The sequence below is a fragment of the Amphiprion ocellaris genome, chromosome 20 (assembly GCF_022539595.1).
Source record: "Amphiprion ocellaris isolate individual 3 ecotype Okinawa chromosome 20, ASM2253959v1, whole genome shotgun sequence".
Taxonomy (NCBI): domain Eukaryota; kingdom Metazoa; phylum Chordata; class Actinopteri; family Pomacentridae; genus Amphiprion; species Amphiprion ocellaris.
In genome coordinates, this window is record NC_072785.1 from 3707981 (window position 1) to 3733896 (window position 25916).

General features: G+C 40.4%; 1 protein-coding gene across 5 annotated transcripts in view; it reads right to left on the reverse strand.

The window, feature by feature from the left end:
* The window catches only part of daam2 (dishevelled associated activator of morphogenesis 2), a 115589-nt gene that overhangs the window by 18440 nt on the left and 71233 nt on the right, over positions 1 to 25916 (reverse strand). For 4 of the 5 annotated variants that reach the window (XM_023288203.3, XM_055005873.1, XM_035956325.2 and 1 more), the window contains 13 exons: positions 14058 to 14391; positions 13321 to 13431; positions 12977 to 13080; positions 12210 to 12276; positions 11962 to 12079; positions 11108 to 11246; positions 8518 to 8576; positions 8147 to 8334; positions 6060 to 6365; positions 4603 to 4710; positions 3034 to 3063; positions 1145 to 1251; positions 162 to 246 (listed from right to left, as the gene is read on the reverse strand). In XM_023288203.3, the coding sequence (XP_023143971.1) occupies positions 162 to 246; positions 1145 to 1251; positions 3034 to 3063; positions 4603 to 4710; positions 6060 to 6365; positions 8147 to 8334; positions 8518 to 8576; positions 11108 to 11246; positions 11962 to 12079; positions 12210 to 12276; positions 12977 to 13080; positions 13321 to 13431; positions 14058 to 14391 (1756 nt within the window). The remainder of the gene's footprint in view (positions 1 to 161; positions 247 to 1144; positions 1252 to 3033; positions 3064 to 4602; positions 4711 to 6059; positions 6366 to 8146; positions 8335 to 8517; positions 8577 to 11107; positions 11247 to 11961; positions 12080 to 12209; positions 12277 to 12976; positions 13081 to 13320; positions 13432 to 14057; positions 14392 to 25916) is intronic. The other variant, XM_055005874.1, reaches the window with a different exon arrangement.

Sequence of the window (25916 nt, forward strand, 5' to 3'; positions counted from 1 at the left end):
CTGAGGCTTGTTTTTGAACAACAAATCATTTTTTCTCTTCCTTCTGAGTACATCCATACACACTGGAATGACCCCAACAGTCACAATAGATGTGATGAGCTCTGCTGCTTTCCTGCTTTCCTACATGTTTACAGGATCATTCATCAAGCACTGAACCATACCTGCTCCAACATATCTTTGGCTAGCTCTTCTCTCTCATCCATCTCTAGGATCGCCCTCTTGATTTCTTCATTGCTCATTTTTAACCTTAAAAAGAAGAAGATGTTGGTTGTAATTACATTCACAACAAACTCAGAGTAAAAACCAAACTACGAGTGGACTGCCACTAATGCTCTGAGCGGCATTCTGAAGCAGTGAAACCCCCGGGAGCGCTGCCAGCTGTCTGCAGTACATCTGATCACTGTTGTGTGTGTTGGGTTGTGATCAATACCAGCATTGTTAGTCTGTGCATCACAGCCTTATTGACCAAATCCTGACCCCATTTGGGTCTAGTTTGTACCCTAGGGTCATTCGCTATTGACATGAAACTGAGTTCAGGGACCATGCTGCTGTTTTGTCAGACACACAAAGGTTCAGGAAGGCCATTTATTGATCTGTAGAGGGGATTAGTTAGGATTCTAATGATCTTAATGGCATTGGACCATTGCTTGTTAGGAGACATACAAATGGTAACCATATTGTTGAGTGGATCTTAAATGATGACAATTGATTCCGGGTCAGATGTAACGGGACTCGCAGCCTCTAAGGAGGGGGTCAATTACATCTGTCCCAATTTAATCTATAGATAACAATAGAGAAAACTTCCTGATGAAATTTGAACTTTATTTCCTGCGATGCATCCTCACCTGGACAATGCTTTCTGTCTGTAGTATGAATCAGTTTGTGCTTTATAAAAAAAACCTGGATACTAGTTTAATGACATTGACAGATGTCCTCGTGTTTCCATTAAAAACACATTTCTGGTACCAGATGTAAGAAACACTCGCATTCATCAGCTCCACACTGAGTTACAGCTCTGACCTCCGACCTGAAGGCTGCAGTGTCACTTATTCCACAATAATCTGGGCTCATCTCAACAGATAACAACTAGTTGTGTACTGATGGTATGACGTAGTCAGTAATCATTCTGGTTGTGACCTCTTACTTTGAGAGCAGGATGACACAATTCTGTGCACGTCTGCCGTCGATGACTGACAGCTCTTTGACCTTCCGTGTGCTGACATATATGTCATCCATAGAGCCCGTCTCTTTCTGCAGACAGACAGGACAGAAAGACAGATTAAGTTTCCAACATTGTGCTTTCAGAAAATGCAAATCGTGCAGAATGAAATGTCTCTTCCAAACATCTGCCTGACGACCCCTTCTGAGCATTTAACAATGTGTGAATTTAGAGCAGATTAAAAAAAACCTGAAGAACCAAAACCAGCTGCTGCAGCCGTCGAATCACTGCCACTATTAGGCACAGACATCAGATCAAGTTCCCTGAGCTTTTGTTGCAGGTAATGATGACCAAAGTCAAGTGCCATGCTTCAACTGACAGAAGCCATAACGCACATCTCGTTAAACATTAGCAGCCCTTGACTCAGTTTGGGAGGGCGAATAAAAACATATAACAAAAAACTGGAAAAAAATGAAAGAAAAATGTCAAACAATCGGCAGCAGGTCTGGGAGGAGATCGTTTTTGGTGAGTCACCACAGCTAACACAACGCAGGCAGACCTATAAACCTCTCAGAGGAACAGGAAACGCAGCTGAAAACTTGATTCAAGCCAGTCCCATATTTTCATAAGCTTCACACAAATGTAGTATTAAAATCCACAAGGGGAACGACTGCATGTCTGAGAAAACGGGTTGGAGCTGCATGTTAGACACATTCTATTTATGGTCCGAGCTGGTTTCCTGCTTGCCAGAAAACTTTCTCTCTGAGGTTGCCGGGTATGACATATGTAAAACAGATGCAGCTTGTAAAGAAAGTGTCGTTTTTCCATGGCCATGCTGACCCATACTGCCTGGCAGAAGACTGAGGCTGGCACCGGGTTAGGGGGACAACACCCATTCACTGAAAACTGCCAAACGCAATTTTGCCAGCTTGCAGAGCATGTACACTAAACCCAATGTAACTGGAGACCAGCCCCTTCATCTTTTCTAACAGTTATGGAGTGATGGTGATGGAAATGTGGTCAGGTGTTTGAACTGTAAGTGGCTGCACTGACATTCAGGATATTCCTGCTTGGGTCATGAAGATGATTTATCACAATTTAAGAAATGAGAGATGATGATGGTAATTATGGTAATCGACGCAACAACTGAGATGAAAACAGGAGTGATAATGAAAAATAAGGTGGCAGTGAAGAAGATTAATGTGCCATTGCCACTTGAGTTTTGAGAACCTCCATTAAAACAAAGTGTCCACAGCTACACAGGGCACTTTCATTCGCTTCCATCTGCCTGTTCATTTCATACAGTGGTGAAAACATTTGAATTTACTTTAAGTAAAGTGTTTTTAAGTTGATTTTCTGACCCTTTGATGAATGTAGGGGCAGAATACTTCTTGTAGTTTAATTTTCGTGGAGGGAATTGTTAAATTTTCAAAGTGTTCACCAGCTAACTGCTAACTTTGGGTCTGTGATTTGGTTTTGGCTGGTTGTATGCAGTGGGTTCATTTGAGCTTTTCTGCTGTTAAAAGTTGCTTACTTCAGTTGGAAATAATGCTAATGATGGCAGTGAGATGAAAACAAAACAGTCAAATTGTGGATCCTAAAGCTAAAACAATGAATGGAAAGATGCTACAAGTCTCCATCGGGAAACTGATCAAATCTGCTGTATCGTTCATATAAAAATCTTGATTTTAACACTAAGGTACGCCTGATCAAGGTTCATACATTCAAAGACTTGATAGAAAAAGACCAGCTTCAGAGAAAATAACACACTCATTGTAGCTGTCCTGGCTGGTTGCTGCGCTGCAGAGGAGAAGGTGACAGAGCAATGGAAGTAGGTACTATGTCTTCAAAAAGCTGGAAGATCTTCCACTCACCTGTTTGAAGGATTGGTTAGTTAGCAGGTCCTGCCCAGGCAGTCGCAGTGTAGAGAGACACAAAAAAATTGAAAACACATGCAAAGATTAGCACTTCAAGCAGAAAAAAGGTGGTGGCTAGAGCAAAGAACTACAACTACTGTATGCACACTACAAGCTGAAGCTGGGAAGGCCTCTGTGAGAAAAACAAGAAACATCCGCTGTCCAAGTCATCAGGGGCTCATGGATTCTGTATTGGAGGCTGTGCTGCATAAGCGAACAAAAAAAGCTTTTAAGCCCTGTTCTATTTTAGTTTCTGTAATCTTAAAGAGGTCATGATTGTTATAATGTATTCTTTTGATTGCATCGACATCTGTCCTGACATGGAAAAACAAGGGCATGAAAAATGACTGCAGAGCCTGAACCTACAGAGGGCAAATGTAAACAAAAACCCATTTTGAAAGAAGGACCAATTTAAAGTAAAAAAAAAAAACAAAACACTATGCCATGGATAAACATTGTTGAATTGAATCTCACTCTTGCCAAATGGAAGTAAGTTGTCAAAGCCAGGAAGATCTTGGGTTTTTATGTGGCCATATCCATAGAGATCTGCATTTAACCACTGGCCTGTGCCAATAAAAACCTGCTCCGTATAAATAAATACCCACACTAAATCACTGTCAGCACCAACCTCAAATGACCCATTACTCTTTAATACAAGCTTGCAAAGAGACGCTGTGCTATTAGCTGTCAGAAGGCTTTTAAGCAAGCCTGTAAAACACATTATAAACAAATTCAACAATGGTAATGCCTTAAAAGAGGCTATGTATTGATCTCTCAGTGAGTCTTAAAGACTTTGCATTAAACTGTGATTACTAGAAACTAATTAGGGCATACCAACATTCAGTTAACACCCATTTAAAGCAATGTGATAGATCGGTTTATGCAGTTGTACCCAATATTATCACATGACAAGTGGTGTGCAATTAGTTTGTAGCGCAGAGGGAAGTAATTACTCGCTACTCTGTGGTATTACCACAAAGGCACACATACGGCAATTATCCTATTAGTTAGCTCTTGGTTCAACAGGATTTTGTGAATAGTCTCTTTATGTTAGTACACTAGCTTAAGTAAAAAGTTTCCTGTATTGTGACTCCTCGTGTCTTCAGTGGCGTTGCCTGTTTCCACCGCATCGCCGTGACTCATGAGCCCATGAAGACCCAGTCAGCTTCTCAGTTCTCACACAGACGCTCTGCAGATACCAGCGCAAAGCCTGAGCTGTGTGGCATCTCTACAATAAGGCATTCAGCAGTGAACAGCTGCTCATGTTAGCCTGGAGCCGGACCCTTGGCACTCTTGAGAGACCTCTTAAAACATCCCACCCCCGAGCCCGTCACACACACTTTCACTAATACACACACTTCAAGAATCAAGGCCAAAATCGTACTCCAGCTCAGTCCGAACAGTTACATTTAGTACACGCTTGCCAAGCCAAACACACAACAACACACAAACACACACACACACACACACTCGGTTGTAAGTCATACAACTCTTTTCCAGAACACCCACTTGCTAACAAATCCAAACCTGCTGTCTCTGATACGCTGAAAACATCTTCTCTATGTCCTTGAGGTCAAGAATCTTGAAAGCTCTCAGGTCATCAATGTCGTTCCAGATGGTGCCATTGATCATATTCTGAAATGGAGGAGAGAGACATAAGGGATTACCATTTACCCGCTGATTAACATTGAAGGTACCGCTTCTGTGCTGTTTATATACTCACTCAAGACAGGAACGAACAGATGTTTTGAATTTGTAGTTCAATAAAATCAAGTAAAAGGCCCTGGGATGTATTTTAACCACACAACTGCAATGAAGTGCAAAACAGTGGGTCTTGGACATACCAGCTGTGTGGGTGTCTCAAAGTGCACTTGTCATTTTGGTTCATGTTGGTGCAGCATATGTAAAAGCTGGCTGAATAAGCGTAGATCAGAGGATGTGGTGATTAATAGAGACATCCCTCCCCCACCAGTCACACAGTGGCTCTATTGCTCTGCCAATCAGTGAAAGATGACGACAACATCTCAACAGCGGATTCAAATGGTTGGTTTCTTCCATTTTGTTGTGTGGATGGTGCAGAGTGGCACGACCTGAACACACAACCATTGAAGTCAGCAGCCAGTTATTTGGGGCAATGATGATGCTAAAAGAAGTAATGCTTGTTGAAGAGGTTTGTATAATGGCATCCTCGACACCCTCACAAGGAACTGTTCAAGTGGCTACGCTCCGGCAGACGCCTTCGCCTCATCAAGGCCAAGACAGAGATACTCAGGAGGAGCTTTTTCCCTCAAGCTGTCAACTCTGACCTCCAGTCAGCACCTCACAAACAAGGACCACAAACACACAACTGTAAATATTATAACACTGCACATCACACAGGCTGCACATGCTCTGTGTGAATGCACATCTGCTACCTTTTGCACTGTGTACATACCATAAATATGTCAGTTACAGCTGTTTGTATTCCTTTTATATTATAGTTTTACCTGTTTGTATTTTTTTAAATTATTTAAATTTTTCTTTTGTACTTTATATTTTTACTCTGCCAAGGAATGTAGCGGAGTTATATGACGATCGGCTTACGTTTGTCTGTCTGCGCACAACATTACTCAAAAATGGGGTTTGCAATTGATTATTGAGAATAATAATAATAATTTTGGACAGTGTGATGTTTTGTTTATGTATCTTTACACTTTCTATCTTAAATAAATTGGTTATGGCTTCCGACTTTCTTGTGTGTAAAATTTATATCAAATCTGAGGTGAAAAACTCATATGTAACTGAAAAAATTAAGAAATTTCTTGTATTTGATAAGGGTATATAGGATAGCATGAATGATTTTGGGCAGAAGTGGACACAAGATAAACAAAAAGTGAATTTTGGATAATCATGAGTGTAATTAGCTGCAAAACGACCCTTTGTGTTTAACTGAACAAAGTTTCAATGAAAAGTAAAGTGCAGAAAAGTCCTTAGTGTTTGCTCACCTCTCCTATTTTAGCCCAGTTGAAGGACTTGAGCGGGTGAGACGGCTGAGGGATGGACTTGGAGCGCATGGTGCTCATCGAGTTGAACGACGACGGGACAGGAGGAGGTGGGGCTCCGAAAATGGGAGGAGCTCCCGGCGGAGGAGGCGGTGCTCCGGGTGGAGGAGGAGGAGGAGGAGGAGGAGGAGGGCAGCTGAACGGTAGAGGAGGTGGAGGGGGAGGGAAACCACCCATCATAGGTGGAGGAGGAGGAGCTACAGGGCCACCGGGGGGAGGAGGGGGAGGCGGGAAAGACACGCTGCCGCCCTGTTGGAGGACAAATGGAAAACATGTTATTATATGACATCACATTAGTTGGTGTTATGGAAATGATTGTATTTTATGACTAAATGTTCTTATTCATTGTAATACTATATAACTGTGTGGAACTGTGCTCAGTAATTTTACATGAAGCGCTGTAAAGAATAACTCAAGGCCTAATCGGCAGCGAACTAGAGATAACAAATACCAAGATGTGTAACTCATGCTTATGTGCCTGTATAAAAGCTACGCTGTGTCTCGCCTTCGTCAGTCACCTTGTCCAGACTGTGTTCTCTTCATGTTGATTCCTTCTTTTGCTTTAACTTGAGAGACGACCCTGAGTATTATTTTCCTGACAGTTTGGCAGACAATTTCTGTCCAAAGTTTCTTAAACTTGCTGTTAAATTCAAAACTGTGTAAATGAGCAACATAAAAAAATAACTGTTACAATAAATAAATAAATAGACCACTTTTCAAGACATTGAAAGTGCTCGAGTTCACAAAAAGTCTTAAAATGTTGAATATAATCACTATCACTGGACTTTGAGTTTGCAGTAATCTGTGAATGTAGCAGACAGATGAGAAATGCACATAAATAGAAATGAAACAAACATTTTAGTTCTTTAAGTTCACCTATACAGTATATCTATTCATCGATTTAGTCATCAACCAACATTTATTTGAACTGAAAGACTTTGCTTATTGTGTCAAATATTGATATTGGTTGAATATTGATATTTGACAAAAAATTACCATGAATTAACTACAAAGAATCTAATTTATAGATTTTTTTTAATCACATCCCACCACTAGACAACTGGTTCTAATATATAAGACAATAAGCTCATTAGGCTGCATGATTGGTTCAGTCTTGGTAGTTGTGCCTTAAACACATAAACCTTAAAAAAAAACTCATTTATACTCAGCAACAAAGTCTAACATTTAACAATTAGCTACATACACTACCGTTCAAACGTTTGAGGTTTTCCATGAAAGCTCCCACTTTTATTCATGTGCTAAAATAACTGCACAAGGGTTTTCTAATCATCAATGAGTCTTTCAACACCATTAGCTAACACAATGTAGCATTAGAACACAGGAGTGATGGTTGCTGGAAATGTTCCTCTGTACCTCTATGGAGATATTCCATTAAAAATCAGCTGTTTCCAGCTAGAATAGTCATTTACCACATTCATCCTTTGATGAACAACATGGGTCAAAAGTGACCCAAATCCAATGGAAAATGGGTATTTCCTGACCCACGCTGTGCATCAAAGGGTTAACAATGTCTACGCTGGATTTATCATTCATTTAATGTTACCTTCGTTGAAAAAAATGCTTTTCTTTCAAAAATAAGGACATTTCTAAGTGACCCCAAACATCTGAACGGTAGTGTAGCTGTAGGTACAACACCAAGACAACTGAGAATGTATATTGCAATGCACTGCTACAATTCTCCTTTATTGTAACCTCAGGAAAGGCACAGAGTGCTGTAACAGGTAGGAAATTATACTTGTTTAATTACATAATATGAGAGCTCTTTGACTGTGGGACTACTTTAGTTGACCGAAGGTGACAGTTTTTTGAGCATTGCTTAATCTGTTAAGTTATTTTTTGGGCCTTTATGGCTTCATTACAGAGGACAGTGCTTTTCTTTTAAAAATAAGGACATTTCTAAGTGGCCCCACACCTGTGAACGGTAGTGTGATTACAGTGCAGAACATGATGATTCGTACAGCGTGTTGCATGTCACACAGTAAGTCAGTATAAGAAGCAGCACTGCTCACAGCTATGACGTCATTGATGCGTGACGACAGGTCCAGCACTTGTTCCCTGGCTGAACGCAGCTCCACACCCTCTCGTTGTAGTTTGTCCTTCATCTTGTTCAAAGTCTTCATCATCTCCTCCTTCTCGTGGGTTTTGGTCTCACACTCGCGCTCTTTCCGCTCCAGCTTAGCTAGCAGCTCTCCATGATCTGAAAGTAAATCATAAGAAGGTGGTGATGTTTCTATGATGTAGATTCTGATGATAAACTGCATCTAGAGCAACAGATACTGCAGTCATTTATACACACAACTACTAAAAACAGATTGATGGAGACATAAAAAGGTGATGGACTGTATTGATGTTTTCAGTGCAGTGTGTCAAACAGCCTTACCTTTCCTGAACTTCTCTGCCTGGTCTCGCCACTGTTTCACCTCATTCTCATTGACCAACCTTTGAAGCAGGCAGACAAAAATGAGCTTAATAAAACAGACAGACTGAGCACAGCCTTGCAAAGAACACTTACATATTAAGGGTTATTAAGTCAAGCCAGGACATTTGGAGGAAATTAATTCACTGGACTGGAAACCTAGTGATCAGATACACTAATCTCTGAGTTCCTTCTTCTGGGAGGGATTCATATTCATAGCAGCATTGACTGGGTTGGTGCAGTTTGCTCTTGTAAGCTCCATAGTTAGTTCTTAAATAAATCCAGCTGGGCTGAAAAGAGTTATAGATTACAAGTTGTAAAAGCTCTTGGTTCAGCTTGAGGCTTGGTATTAAACTGATGTTCCCAGACAAAAGTAAGCGTTCGTAATGTGAGAAAAGAGTGCTGCTGATTAATAATCAACTGTAAATAGGTGTAAGTAAAGATACGAAGGTAGGAGGCATGAATGTAAATGAAAAGATTATCAATAGGGTGTATAGGAAATTATTAATAATTTAGATTAAGAAAGATTGTAAAGTGAAACCTTGAGCATCGACGGTAGCCGTGACTAGAGTTGAGAGAATAGACATGATTCAGTGTCACTACTTACACAACAGAAACAAACAACACGATATGCATGAGAGAAAGAACTACTGAAGGAAGAATGTGCTGAGATAAGACCAACAATCAGGACTGATAATGATTCACACGCAAATGCTTATCATCAATTCACAGAAGGAAATCTACAAGACACTTAAAGAGAAAATGGGTCATTAATCAGTTTTTGCTCTTTAAAGTGCTCGTGAACAGAACTGTCTGAACCTGATTACAAAGTCAGAGACGCGTTAATTACAGCTCAGGCAGAGTTCCACTCATCCGACTCATTAAAACAAAAAGACACAAGCACTTTTTTGTGGACCAGTCAAATAAATACCTCTTCATAGCTGTGGAAAAGAGTGATTTGTACAAGAGTGTTAATTTTGGGCCAGGCACATGTGTGAGTAGTCAGAGCCGTCGTCATGGTGACCGCAGATGATGAATGACTTTGTCTCCCAGTTGTTTTAACAGTTGTTTTAACGTGCCCCTCCCTCTCTGAGGACTCGTGGCACGAGCCATACATTTTGCCAGTTAACTGTTGGGGCCTCCGGCATGCAGCCAATGAGGCAAATTTACTCTGAGAGAGTTTATGGAAACACAATAAGACTTTGGCAGAAATGTAAAGTAAGAGGTAGGCTTGACCGTGTGATGGATCTGCAGTGGACAGTAATGAACGCCCGTGTTCAGATGCGCTTTCTGTACGCTACTGGAAAGAATTTCCATTTAAAATGTGCTGATTGCACAAACAATGGTGGCTGAATTAGTGAACAAAGCAGGAGCTAGCAGGGGCCGAGGTTGACCATGCTGCATGTTTTATGGTGCTTTCACCACTGAGACTAAACACATTCATCACTGATCGCAGGCTTGGTTTAAACATAACACAAAAGAGGAGAAGAAAGATGGTGAAAGAGAAGAATGACAGCACATCAGAAAGAAATGTTGGGAGAAACACCCCAAATGTAGTGTATGGACAGAGCCTGGCATGCCGTCTCTTAACACTACCTACATTCTGCACATGCCGCACACTTTGGCTGCTGAACACAAGTTCAGATTAGTTTCAAAAATCAGTGAAACCCAGACCACGGAAACCAGGAAACGTCAGCGATCATTTTGAAGAACGTCTCTGAGTGACAGTGCAGCCTGTAGCCATGACAACATAACGTCTTCTTCCAAGTCATGGTTGGTTTTCTTTAATAAAATGATTTCTTCTTCCTGTTGTCTCCTGCATGAAGCCAAGTTCCTGCTTCACCGCACCAAAACATGGCTGACTTGGCCGAGCAGCCCTCTTAATGCGATTAGAGCGATTTCCTTTTGATCTCTGGCTTCCGCTTTCATGCCAATTCACGCTCGGAGCAAGGCTTCCTCCCATTCAGCCCTCAACCCCCTGCTGCCACCCTCACATCGCCTCACCTTCCAGTGCAGCACATTTCACGAACACAAAAAAGACCAGGCGCATTGAAACTGCTCTTACTATACCCATGAACACTGCTTTACTGTACACACTCTCCAGTGTTAAAACTCTGATGCATAACTCCTGATACTGCGGAGCTCGTCTGCCTTCAAGCAATGCCTCCATCATTCCAACATAAAAGCACGAGGCTTTGATCTTGGTTGGAAGTGATGCTGATTGGATGCATTAACCATAAGATTTTCCCAGAAATCAGTGTGTTTATAACATTGGAGGATAAGGAGAAGCTTTTATGAAAGCATGGAGGAAGTCCAGTGCATTTAGAGTAAGTCTCTGTTGTAATGACTGGCAGTCTAATGATCATCTGGATTATCACTTACAGGACAGAAGTTTCCAAAGATGGAGAATAAACACGGATTCTGATAAAGCATTGAGATACCCTGATGTGAGTGCATCAGATTAGGAAATGAGCAATGTGACAACTGCTCTAGCAATAAGAACCTTGCAGAACTTGACCACTGCTTTGGTTGAGAGAAGAGAGATTTCACTTACATGCGAATGATGTTTTTAACACTGAAGTTGTCCAGAGGAGCGATGTCGGGGTCCTCTCCCTTATCATCCTGCAGGACTATCTGCTGCAGAATCCTGTCTAACAGCTGCCAGTGCTGCAGGCTGCCGCCACCACGTTTATCTAGGCAGATGGACGAAGTTACTCCCAATAAACTGAGTTCAACATCAAAAGTTGAGCAATGATAATAACCCTCGTGTCGTCCTGTGGGTCAGAACTGAACCGGTTTAAGGTTTGAAAATGTGGAAAAAAACGATTTTCACAGTGAAACTTCTGATGTCCACATTTTCAACATTTTTGGGAAATCCTCGAACATGTTTTGGTGGAAAAAAAGAGACATTAAAAATGTTTCTTAAGAACATTCACAAAAAATAATCAACCAAAATCCAGCAAAATTCGCTGGATTTTGGTTGATTTTTATGTGAATGTTCTTAGAGAAAATATTCAAAGTTTTATTGATATATATGGAATCATTTTAGATATTTTTAGGATTTTTTTGGAGGATTTTTACTCATTTTTTGAAAATATTTTCTTGCCAGATTTGGGGGATTTTTTAAAAATACATTTTTTAAGGGAAACTTTTAGGAAATTATTGGAATTTTCTTCCTGAAGGTTTTGCAAATTTTCAGAAATTTGGAGAATTTGTTTGCTGAATTTTTGGAATTTTTTTCAGACAAAGAAACAATATTTTTTGGTGCCCATAAATGAAGACAGCAGGAGGGTTAGAACACAGCTGCTATGTTTAGTTCTTTTCCCTCCAGGTCCAGTACATAAAAACTGAAAACGTGCATAATGTAAGGTATATATAGCAGTGAACTCCTGCATCGTGTCTACTCACAGGGCATCTGCAGGCAGTGCTGGAGGATGGAGAGGAGGTGTGGGTAGGAATCTGTGTGGCTCAGTTTCTTCTTGATCAGCTCAAACATGGCACCAGCACTCTTTGTATCTACATGGGACTGTTAAGAAAAGGAAGGGAATCAATCTGGCTGTTAAAATATCTGAACTTCTGAGTCACATAGTCTACGCAGCGGAATCTCTTACATTAACCTGACAACATAACACACTAAGTAACGCTAGACCACTCACCATATCAAACCTTTTGGCCAGCTCTGAGTCATCCTCATTCCGCACCATCTCAAAGAAGTCCAAATGCCTGGACACAAAGGAATAACAGTCTGATATTTAAGAATTATCAGCGGATTCATTTGTTCTGTTTGACAGCTTGAAAAGCTGAACGATCTTTTTTTTTATCACCTAAGTAATTCCATGTTGATGATGTGCAGACTTTGGATGTGAAACATGGTTGAATACAAAAAGTTTCCATTATGTTTTGCATCTGTGATTGGGGTAAAGAGAACTCCATAACAGGGCGTTTGACCCTCTCTGGCCCCAATTACAAGCAATATTGAGGTGTGTAAACATGTCTTTTCTATTTGTGAATGATTTTTTAGCATTCATACACACATATAATGTTACATATCAGCATATTTCTAACGATAGTTGTGCTTGTTTCCTTCCTTTTGTCACTTTCATCAGACTTGTAAACCCAGTCTGAGTGAAAGGGAAGTGCTGCTGCTTCAGTACTTTGTAGTCCTGTATAGCCAGACAGTCTGGCTGTACAGACAGCCAATACTCAGTGGTCTGGCTGCACCTCATTATCACTCAGCTATAGAGGGAAATTCAACAGTTTCACGTTCTTCTATTTCTTTAAACTAATCATAATCTTTCTGGGCAGAGTTAAGCAAAACCTGCAGCAGTGCATCTGCAAAACAGTGATGAGGGAACTGCTTTGGAGGAAGATTTGTACGCAGGGAATCGAACATTGCCATTAAAATGCCTATTCGATTGCTCACCTATCCAGAGTGGCGTTTTCATGCTCTCTGAGCTTGTCGATGACCGGCTGGATGCCCAACATCAAGAACTCAAACCTTAGGTGGAGGCGGAACTCAAGGTTGTCCTGGAAATAAAACAGCGACTCTCAACTACAAGCTACAGTAACAGAAGCTTTAAAGAGTGAGTCTAAAAACAGATTTAGGTGAGGTATTTTACTTAAACTTGATTGGTAAAACATGCAGCACAAACTCACATATTTCCCCATTATAAATACTGAAAAAATACATTTCCATTACTTCTTTGCCAAACAGTGGGAATCGTTTCTAATGCTGTCTACGTTTATTGACAGTGTGTGCATGCAGACCTCTCCAGCTCCAGCGTTGAGCACAGCGTTTATGAAGGACATGATGGCAGTCTTTAAGTTGACCTCATCTCTGTAGCGTCCTGTACTTTTGTCCAGCTCATTCAGCAGCGTCTGGATGGTAAAAACAGATGGGAGAGTTAGTCTGCAGGTATGTTTGATCTAAAATACACATTGGCGCTGAAGTATCAGCACTGGGTCACTGTTCTGAGCTCTCACACCCTTTGTTGCCTCTTCCACTGACCCCTGACATACTTCAGCAGCTTAATCATAACTCAAACCAATGCTAAAAGGCCTCATAAGTTCGGAATCACTCAGCTCTTGTGGTGTTAGCTTAGCCCGAGGTGGCGTGATTTACCACATACTCAGGGGGATGTGTGAGATGTGGCTTGTTGACTCAGTCCTGCTAGTCACTAAGGCACTACACATAGTGTGACCTCCATAACTCTCCATGTCCTCACCTGCCTTTCATACGGTCAGTGTGTTGACTTGACCTGAGGCTAACCGTCTGAGGCCCTGCAGCACCAAGTCTCCAACTTATCAAAATGACCACAGCTTGATTTATTTGAGCATTACCCCGAAATAGTTTGTCTGCCCTTACCCATAATTTCTGTCTGCCCCACGTCTCCAGCAAAGGCTCCTTAAATATGTACACACCACGAGACATGACCCACAATTCAAGGAATGTGACAACTGCTTTAACCCCAAACACGTTTAGAAAGATCGCTTCAGCTGTGTACCTGGAAGCGAGTCCTCTCAGCAGCGTACTTCTGGTAGTGCACCATGGCCTGCAGCACCTTCTTATGTCCGTCAGGCACCAGGCACACGGCCCCCAGAATCTCCAGCACCGCCACTTTGGTCTTGATGTTCTCCGTCCGCAGGCTCTGTGAGATGGTGTTGATGCTCTGTGGGTGGGCCAGGACGTGTGCGCGGCCCTGCGAGTTGTTCATCAGGGCCTTGATGCAGCCGATGACGGAGGTGTGGACGCGGCTCTCTGACGTCTCGTAGTCCATGCTGCGTAGGAAGTTGAGGAGGCACGTGAGGCCGTCCAGCTCGATGAAGCGTGTCACGAACCTGATGGAGGACAGAATGAAAATAAAGGTACAGATTTAGGATAAACAGAGGGAGGGAGAAGTGGTATCATGTACAATTTAAAGCATCAAAATACGAGTTGAAGGACTGTTAGCGAAGGTTAAAAACCCAAGCAAAAGACAAATTATTATTTTGTTATTAATCATTAGGCCTACTTTTCTGAAGACCATAATTGTCTGTTAACCCTTGTGTCGTCCTGCGGGTCAAAATTGACCCGTTTTAAAGTTTGAAAATGTGGACAAAAAATATATTTTCACATTGAAACTTTTGATGTCCACATTTTCAACATTTTCAGGAAATCTTTGAACATTTTTTTTGTGAAAAAAAAAAGAAATGCTAAAAATGTTTCTTAAGAACATTCACAAAAACAATCTTTTTCACAATCAATCAAACAATCGATTTTTATGTGAATGTTCTTAAAGAAAATATTAGAAGTTTTACTGACATATATATAATCACTTTAGATATTTTTAGGATTTTTTTGTAAGACTTTTACTCATTTTTTGAAAATATTTACAAGAATTTTCTTGCCAAATTTGGGGATTTTTTTTTTTTTTTTAAATAAAACTTTTAAGGGAAACTTTTAAGGAATTATTGGAATTTTCTTCCTGAAGGTTTTGCAAATTTTCAGAAATTTGGGGAATTTTTTTGCTGAATTTTTGGATTTCTTTCAGACAAGGAAGCAATATTTTTTGGTGCCTGTAAATGAGGACAACAGGAGAGTTAAATCGATCCTGTAGTTGTTATTTAAGATATTTCAGTCTGGACCAAAGTTTGGAAATACAAACAGAGCAAGTGTAGCTGAAGCAAAAAGCTCATCACAATACTGGCTGCTCAGCTGCCATTAGTGTGAGAGTGAATGGTAAATGAGAAACACATTGTAAAGCGCTTCCTATTGTTGAGTTATGGTTAAAAAGATGCTATATACACGACCGTTCAAAAGTTTGGGGTCATCCAGGCAATTCCATGTTTTCCAGTAAAACTCCCACTTTTATCCATGTGCTAACATAACTGCACAAGGGTTTTCTAATCATCAATGAGCCTTTCAACACCATTAGCTAACACAATGTAGCATTAGAACACAGGAGTGATGGTTGCTGGAAATGTTCCTCTGTACCCCTATGGAGATATTCCATTAAAAATCAGCTGTTTCCAGCTAGAATAGTCATTTACCACATTAACAATGTCTACACTGGATTTATCATTCATTTAATGTCATCTTCATTGAAAAAAACTGCTTTTCTTTGAAAAATAATGACATTTCCAAGTGACCCTAAACTTTTGAAAGGTAGTGTAAATGTTGATTATTTACATTCCCAGTGTTCAAGCAGACATTTCATATTCACTTCTTCTGTCCAACCAACAATCCCAATCCAGAAGAACTAATTTTCCAATATAAAAGCAGTGAGTCTTGACATTTCAGAGGTGTCAGCCAGGAACTGTGTCCCCAAAGTGTATTCTAAAATAACAAATCAGTAGCTTTTCCAGCTGATTTCTAATTCTGTACTCCAAGGGTTTGGCATTGTGATGGACACACAATGGACAGATTTCAAGAAGTGTGTGGCATAAGATGCTGCAGAGGATGGGTCAAATTCCTTATGATGCAACCGGTATCTTATTCTGCCTGGACATGCCACATCACATATTCATTCATTTCATTTGAATTATGCACTCGGCTCTAAAAAAAAAATCATCAAAATGCACCCAACAAAAGTCGTTTCTTTATGCAGTACCTTTAACATTTCACACTCCAAGTCCACCCAGACTCCCGCTGACAGCAGGTTCATTAGCTGGACTAATTAAAAGCAGTGAGTCACTAACCTCTCTGGACAGAAGCAGAGGGTTTGACTGGACATGTACACATTGAAGGATGTCACATCCAGTGAGCAGAGTGTGGGCTGGATTGTAAATGACCTTCCCACTCACTAAGATTCTTGATAGGCCTCATAAATTATCTCAAACAAATGAGGACTTGTAAGTAGAGGACGAGGCAGAGGGAGAGGAGACAAGGACATGCAGAGGATGAGAAGAAGGATGGAGTGAGAAAGCGAAAGGAACAGAGAGGAGAAAGAGAGAAGGAAGCTGCCAGAAGGGGCTGAGATTTATTGCTACTCATTGTAATAGATAGATTGTTTTGACAATGTTAGAAATATGCAGTCCAAGTTCCGTCCCCCTCCTACTGCTGTCTTGGCTCGAGGAAACGTGGAAAAAAACACAATACAAAGAAATGTAAATCATCTAATTATTATCCTATACACTGAGGCTGTGGCTCTTCTCCTGCTCACACAATCAGTCCCAGACTTTAAGCAGATGCCTGTTTCAGCACTGACATACAAACTTTACCTGACACAACCGCTAAACCTCTCAGACACATATAATCCTCTGATCTCCAGCAGGGCCTGAATGAGATCAAGAACATCATCCTACATGCACGCATGCAGACCTTTCTTGACAATGCATAGAAATCACAGAGAACACACACACGACCTTTCAGCAGACAATGTGCTTCTTGTTTGCACACAGACGCTGTAGTCTCAGTCCTCGCTCAGCACCACGGTGGCGAAGAATAAATCCAGTATATTAGATATGACTCGATTCAGATGTAAAGCAGACGCTGGAACTAGAGCAAGGCACAGCTGATCCAACTATTAAAGTTACACATTTTATATCGGTGACAAGTCATTGGCCGGCAGAGCAGGCAGCTAAAGCGATGCGCCTGTCCATGAATCCAGGGGCCACCTCAGTGAAAGAGGTTTCATTCTGGGAGAGAAATTATGCTGAACATCCTGGTGATTAATGTATGGAAAGCAGTGGGTGACAGATGTTGTTCTTGGAGTTTGGGTTTAAAAGGGTGGCTGGGATTCAAGGCTCTGCTCGCTGCTGTCTTCACTTCATTCTGCCAGAAACATGCACCCTATTCACCAACATTTATGCTCATGCACGTGTTCATACAGGGGGCAGTGGAAGGACAGCACTGGAAAAAATGCCCCTCTCAAAACAAGAAAAAAAAATTATTTCAAGGAACTTTTACCCTGAAATAAGTGAAAAATCTGCCAATAGAACAAGTGAAAAATGGCTTGGTAAGATTTCTTGAAATAAGATATGATATTTAGAATATTGAGAGCTCAAAATTAGCTGGGAAAACTTATTTTATGCTATATTTTACCAGGATTGTCAAGCTTAGGTGTCTTAAAATAAGTCAGAAATGCTAAAAAAAAAAAAAAACAGTTTTTCACTCAAAGATAGATTTTCGCTTTCATGTAACCTCCTAATTTGAGATGCATTAACCCTCGTGCTGTCTTCATTTACAGGCACCAAAAAATATTGTTTCCTTGTCTGAAAAAAAATCCAAAAAAAATCAGCAAAAAAAAATTCCCCAAATTTCTGAAAATTTGCAAAACCTTCAGGAAGAAAACTTCAATAATTCCTTAAAAGTTTCCCTTAGAAGTTATATTTTAAAAAAATCCCCCGAATTTGACAAGAAAATTCTTGTAAATATTTTTTTAAAAATGAGTAAAAATCTTCCAAAAATATCCTAAAAATATCTAAAGTGATTACATATATATCAGTTAAATGTCTGATATTTTCTTAAGAACATTCACAAAAAATCAACTTTTTTTTCCATCAAAAAATGTTCAAAGTTTTCCCAAAAATGTTGAAAATGTAGACATCAGAAGTTTCCCTGTGAAAATATTTTTTTCCCCACATTTTCAGACTTTAAAACAGATCAATTCTGACCCACAGGACGACACGAGGGTTAAACTTATTTTGAGTTTTCTTGTAAAATTCAACTCAAAACAAGATAATTTCAAGATTGTTTGACTTAACAAGATATTTAAGATGCGTTGTCTTAAAACAAGTCCCTCCATCTTGCTGAAATGTCTCTTGTTCAGTGAATTTATCTTAAATCAAGTGGGATGAGACATTTTGACTAAAAATAAGACAAATAGTCTTGGTAAGGTTTTTAGTTTTTGCAGTGAGATAAATGTGAAAAAAATCTCAAACATATATGCATGGCTCCCTGAAAGGCACTGAACAGTGACTAATCTTCTGTTCTAGTAAGCTGACATCCACCAATTCTCTCCCCCTCCTCCATACTTCATTCTCTCTCCAGTGAGCACTTGGATGAATCGATCCCATCTCCTCCGACTCTGTAGTCCCCTCTTGTCTTCTCGTATCCACTGACATTCACGCTCAGCCGACTTGTGTGCAGGTCTTTCTCTTTTTTTCTTTTTTGGAACAACCGCTGAATACTTTAAAACCCGCTGGGGTTCGAGACAGCGAGAGCTCAGCCACTGCTGCATACGATATGAGCGCAGACAGAGCTGCTGCTGAACAATACTGAGGCTCAGCCAACCACACACACATAAAGATCCTCAGACAGAAAGAAGAAAGAACCGAGGAATAGAACTCAGAATGGTATGAGGCTAAACAAAAGTGACAGGGGAGCAAAAGAAACAACCGCAGTGTACAAAAAGTTGGAGCCGAGGATGGTGAAAGCTGATGTGAGTTGAGCCACAGATTAAAATTTAAATAAAGCCTTGAGATATTTACTTTCTTTAAAATTATTAAATGATTGTCAGCGTTGCAAGTTAGCCATCTTTAAATAAAAAAACACTGAGGGTTATGTAAATTCCATTGATCTAAAAAGCATAAAACCCACGACCAGAGGCAGGCGATGTTGTTAACGAGCAGGACGGTGTGGAAAACTAATCCAGATGCTCAAATTGAAATTCAGAACTTCAGTCCAACCAAATGGATTTTTTGAGGTTTTAGCTGCAAAGGCAAAAACATTCTGCCTTCCTGAACTGCGGCTGACCCCTGTGTGGCAGACAGTCGGCCGAGAGTTCAGTCTTGCCTCAAAGCCAAACCACACGAACTTATCAAAGGCCAACACTTCCACACACACACACACACACACACACACACACACACACACACACACACACACACACACACACACACACACACACACACACACACACACACACACACACACACACACACACACACAAACTCATGTGATCATGTGCTCTCTGCCGCTCCTCTGCCCTTCATTCAATCACCACGTTCACACACACTTAGCATCACTTTCAAACACCTACATCCAGGCACAGGGACACACAACTGCAACCACACAGGTTTTGTTCTGCTATAAAAGGGCCAGAATGTGACTGAGAGCTGAGGAGGTGCTGAATAAAGCTATCTGACCTGAGCGTCTGCAGGGCCTGGAGGAAACGTCAGTGGACATCAACATGGCACTCACTCAAATAAAGCTTCCTTGATGTGAGGCCCGGCGTAAATCAGTGCTAAAGTATAGGCTGAACAAAGGACAATGTACACAACACTAACACACACATCTACAGACTATAATAAGGTGCAGTATATCATGGAACATCACAGCTCTTATGGACGAGGTTTGTGGCAAAGCAAAGGTCAGCATGTGTGTGTGCCACTTAGGGTACATTTAATTTAGTAATGCTTAGTGTCTCAAATGTAAGCGACAAAAATAGCAGGATGTCTTACTATACATGGGTGTATTTTGCAGTATGCTTGCTAGTGTGCATTTCTGGCCATTCTGACCCACAATCCTCTGGGATACGTCCCATACATCCCTGTGAGCTGCTGAGAGCACATAGATAACATCTGATTCAAGCATCATCCTGCATTTCAAGTTGTATAATTGTTGTCTTTATTAAATTTGTAGTGTCATTATGAAGGCAAACTGCACGCAACAGTGTTTCAGTACACGGGTTGTTCCAGACCTGGAGGACATTTTACATCAAATTTCAAACAATCCTTGTACAAAATACTAAAACATGCAGTTGTTGTGTAAATGTTCTTGTCCTGAGATCAAATTAAAAAAAAAAAAAAAGGAGAAAAAAATGTTTGAAAATGTTTTTAAAATACCAAATAAGTCTGGAGTTCCCTTAAAATGCCATTTTTCTCTTGTCCCACTCCCTGATGATCAAACTGAATCTCTACTAACACAGTTAAAATCAAATTTAAATCTACTTTTTTGGTTTTATTTTTTTAATTGATGTCTCTGGTAATTGTGGGAACATTTTTTTAAATAAAGTATTTTAAATAATAATTACTATGCATGGAACGTGTGTCCCACAACATGCACCCAGTCCTTTTGTGTCTCGTTTCTGTTGTTTTGCATCTTGTTTTTGTCTTTTGTGTCTTGTTTTTTGGTCATTTTCTGTCTCATTTCTGTCTTTGTGGGTCTTCCTTTTGTGTTTTGTGTCTTGTTTTTGCCATTTTTTGTCTCATCTCTGTCATTTTATGTCTTGTTTTTGTCATTTTGTGTCTTGTTTTTGCCATTTTTTGTCTCATCTCTGTCATTTTATGTCTTGTTTTTGTCATTTTGTGTCTTGTTTTTGCCGTTTCCTGTCTCGTCTGTCATTTTGTGAGTCGTGTCTGTCATTTTGTGTCTTGTTTTTGTTGTTTTATGTCTCGTTTTTGTCGTTTCCCTAAAGAATAGGTAGAGCAAAGCTATGTCTTCTCTTCTATTTTTCATATTTTCATCACATTGTCAGCCTTGATTGAATGTCTCACTCTACCTCATATGATCAGGATCAGACTAATTCTTTGGACTGTTTTCCATCAGTCAGTTTGTCCTCTTGGTCAGCAGTAACAGCAGCTAAATATCTAGCTTCTACTGCTGAGAAAAAGATCACATTAGCATGGATTAGCAACCCTGTTACTGTGATTAGAGTAGGGTTAGCAAACAACACAGAAAACATGGAATAAAAATGCTACCATTGATGTGGAAGCTGAGCCAATCAAGCCTTTGATAGTTTATTATCTATTATTGATGAATATGGAGCAGAAAACTGGAAAAAAAGGTTTATTTTTCAAAAATGTTGAAGCCCAAATGTCCTCCAGTTCTGAACTGATCCACATACAGTTCGCAACAGTGTGTAGTTTTTAAGAGCAGCTGCACTTTGTACTGACAGGAAAAATAAAAAGTATGCAATTTGGAATGCAGGCTTAGTCTCAAGTGGGTCATGTCTCCAGAAAGGCTCCTGTGATTGGTTGATGAAGCCAGGAACAAATAAATTGCAGTGGGCTACTGTGTAAAAGCATTTAACAACAAAGAGGATCTTATCTCTTTTTTTCCTGTTTGACTTTTTTTGTTTCATCACAAAATGGCACCGACATTACCCAAAATGCAATTCCGGTGTGAGTCTCTAACAGCAGCAGAGATGAGAAGCAGCTTAAAGGTCAGCTAAGCTCGTTTCCTATTCGTCTTTTTCTTTCCACCAACCTACAGGTCTCCAACTAATGCTGACTCAGAGGACATCACCTGGGGAAACTGATCAGACTTCATACACAGCTCTTTAAACAACTTTTTACATATATGCAGTAGTAGTCTCCAACCTATACACACACACACAATTTTCTAATCTGAGAAAGAACCAAAGGAAACAATTTTTCATTTTTAAACCATGTTCTAACCCCATGCTTTATATGTGTAATTGTCTCTTTAAGTGAGACTAATGAGGATATGTGTAATTACATGAAAAGCCAAACCTAATGGAGATTAAAGTAAGTTTAACCCGCTGTGCTCAGCTCCACCTTTTCTACTCTCCGTCTGTTTATTGCCACTACAACACAAACATCCTCTTTAAATCTGCTGGCCAATATTTCTTTCCATTTCCCCTGAACTGTTAAAAACCAAGAGGGAGAAATCTGCACTCTGACAGCAGCAAACACATCACTGCATCCAAGAGTCTCTAAAGGTGTGCTACTCTGCTGCCCCACTAATGCCTTTGGTAATGTGAAAACAGATATAAAATTCTCTCTGTGTCAAGCGGAACCTTTGAGAAATCTGCCGGAAAAATGTTTTGAAGGATAATATTTGCATGTGCTGGTAGCGAATCATCCAAAGAACTATTGACATAGGATCAGGGCGAACGGCTGCAGTCGACCCAAGTAAATATTCTTGCTGGAAGAGATTTGCAGAAACAATGTCAAGAGAGCCGTCTTGGGAAGCATTGAGATGCTCTACTGACATGAGCCCAGGACTGCAGTGCATTCTGGGCCGGGACGGCCTCAGTGACCTCCTGGACGGATCCGTTTCCTGTCCTCCTGCAGCTATTTTGCAACAGAGACAACAGTGATTGAGGGGTGTCATTTCTTTAGATGCTAGAATGCAAACACAGCACGCTCACCAACACCAGCATAAACACCAGTGCAGATGTGCAGATGACTCAACAGGTCAACAGTCTTCATGTAAGCACACTTAACCGCATAGTTAGAATACCACAAGTGAGTGCTGGTATTCAAATATTTGGACTCTAAATTGAACAGTACACCAGGTTGTGCATATTTCATTTGATTACGCGACTGTAGCAGTTTGTGTTTGCCTATCAGCCCTCACTTGCCCACTTCAGCTGAGATTCGGCTGTACGTGAGTAAAAACACAACCCCAGCACGATGCTTCAAGCCCCATTAGACAGCTGCTAAACACAGCAAGAACCGCTGGCAGAGAAGCGGAGATAAGCAGCAAATGAAAGTAAAAGAAAACTTTCTTTTTATGGCTGTTTAGAATCATTCACATTTATATTTGAAAAAAGACATCTGGGTCATTAAATTAGTTTGATAAGAACTATTCAAACAATTTCTGGGAAACAGCAAATGCAGCAGCACTCACAGTAAGAGGATGGCTGATTCTGTCTGATACGCTGCAGTTGTTCTCTAAAAGGCTGCTGTGAGTTCAGTTTTGTCGGAACAACTTTGTCATCATCCCATTTCCATTTGCGTTTGATTTTTATTTCTATGCCTGACTTGCTTCACGATTGTTGTACAAACAGACCTATGACTCTTTCTGTATTTGTTCCATCACAGCTGCACTGGAAATGTGATAATATATCAAGTCATCTTTACAGGCGTAACTGAATGTAGAAATGATCATTTGTAGGCACCTAAGATAATTAAAGAAACAAGAAAGAAAAGAAACAAAAAAGGCATTACTGATTATTTCGCCAAGGAACGTGGTGGAGTTATGTGACGATCAGCGTTGGTCTGTCTGTCTGTCTGTCTGTCTGTCTGTCTGTCTGTCTGTCTGTCTGTCTGTCTGTCTGTCTGTCTGTCTGTCTGTCTGTCTGTCTGTCTGTCTGTCTGTCTGTCTGTCTGTCTGTCTGCAACATTACTCAAAAACGGATTTGGATGAAATTTTCAGGGAAGGTCAGAAATGCCACAAGGACCAAGTGAGTAGATTTAGGCAGTGATGCAGCTTATAGTCTGGATCCATGGATCTGTTAAAGATTTCTGTATCATTGTGAGACAGCAGCACGGTGTCACTGTAACCATGACAACAAGTGAACACCACGTCAGCTGCCTGCTGATGATCACATGATTGTGATCCTTCAACAAATCCACCACTGAGGACTTATCAGGACTTATGGGTCATTCCAGAATTAGAGAGTGATGAAAAAATAAACCTTCTCTTTTCCAGTTTTCTGCTTCATATTCATCAAAAATAAGTAATAAACTATCAAAGGCTTGATTGGCTCAGCTTACACATCAATGGAACCATTTTTATTCCATGTTTTCTGTGTTGTTTGCTAACCCTACTCTAATCACAGTAACAGAGTTGCTAATCCATGCTAATGTGATCTTTTTCTCAGCAGTAGAAGCTAGATATTTAGCTGCTGTTACTGCTGACCAAGAGGACAAACTGACTGATGGAAAACAGTCCAAAGAATGAGTCTGATCCTGATAATATGAGGTAGAGTGAGACATTCAATCAAGGCTGACAATGGGAGGAAAATATGAAAAATAGAAGAGAGGACATAGCTTTGCTCTACCCATTCTTTAGGAAAACTGTTTGATGATGTTAATTCCAGCATATCGTGAGATTCACTGTTTTCTTCTTCTTCTACCATGACAAAAAGGTTACGCTAACATGTTGTGGGACGTTCCATGTATAACAATTATTATTAAAAACATTTTTTTCCCCACAATTACAAGAGACATCAATGAAAAAAATAAAACCAAAAATAGGAGATTTCAATGTTATTTTAACAGTTTTATTTGAGATTCAGTTTGGTCATCGAGGAGGATGGGACAAGAGAAAAATGGCACTTTAGGGGGAACTCCAGACTTATTTGGTATTTTTAAAACCATTTTTCAAACATCATTTTATCCTAGTTTTTTATATTTGATCTCAGGACAAAAACATTTACACAACAACTGCATTTTTTAGTATTTTGTACATGGGTTATTTGAAACTTGATGGGTGGAACTTAAAATGGCCTCTAGTTCTGGAATGACCCTTATTCGTTGGAAATCATGCAACAACTGAGCAGCCATGGTGGAGTACGGCGCTCTCTGAGTGCTTTTTTGTTTCTTTATGCCTCAAAAACTTTCAAAGTGCAATAATGTGAGAACAGCAAATTGCTAACAACTCATGTCCACAATGTGATGGTACAGAACCTATGAGAAGGATCATGAGACTGCAGCCTTCACAAACCAAAAGGTTAGTGACCTCTACAGTTTCATACAGTTGACAAAGATATGTGGGGACAGAGTGATGGAAGACATACACACCTTTAAATAACTTTACAGTCCCTGGTCATATCACCTTCTATATACAGTAACATCTCAAACATGGCACCTTGTCATTTCAGTACCATATAATCAGCCTCTAAGTGAAAGTGACATTAGCCTTGCTGACAATGTGGCCTTTTTGTGCGCTCTGCCTGGCACCCTGCATGCCCACCGTGTGTTTGGGTGCTGTGGCCCTGCAGAGCAGGCTGAGGGCAACAAGGACGCCTCTTCACAAGCAGGCCCAGCTGCCTCTCTAAAATGCCAGAGTGAAGGAGGGAGGGAGGTCGTTTCAGGCAGTTATCCAAAGGCAGGCATGAATCAAAGCTGGATACAGACAGACACCACCATGTCTCACAAGATGTGCTCGTAAACAGTATAGAAACGCACAAAGGGACACAGAAATGATACAATAAGTAGGCGAGTTGCTTAGATTTTGCCCAGACATCTAAGCACAAAGCCATCTTTTTGCCTTAGCCACCCATTTGTCACAGAGGCGGGATATTAACACGCTGCCCTGGCTCTCCCTGAACACCCATACACTGTGGACACACCTGCTACCCACAACACTGTTACAGAGCCTGAAAACATCTGTATGCTAATGAGCAATAACTCACTCTATGAACAGCATGGGTGCAGGTGCAACACGGAGCAGTGGTGATTTAGTGATATAAGTACAATACTGAGAGCGAAACGGTGATCGAGTGGAAAAGAGCATCAAACTATGAAAAAAGTGCAACAAAGAATAATCACCACAGTCCTAGAGAATCTGAAACTGTACAGGAGTAGTGATCCTCCCTTTCTATATGCTGTCAAAATCTAGCAAACAATAATTCCATCATATATTTACAGTTTGAACTGTCAGTGCAACAAGTTGCTGCTGACCTAAAAAAGCATTTATAGCTCTGTTCAGCCTCTTTTTACTGTTCAAAATTCTTGCAAAATTACCC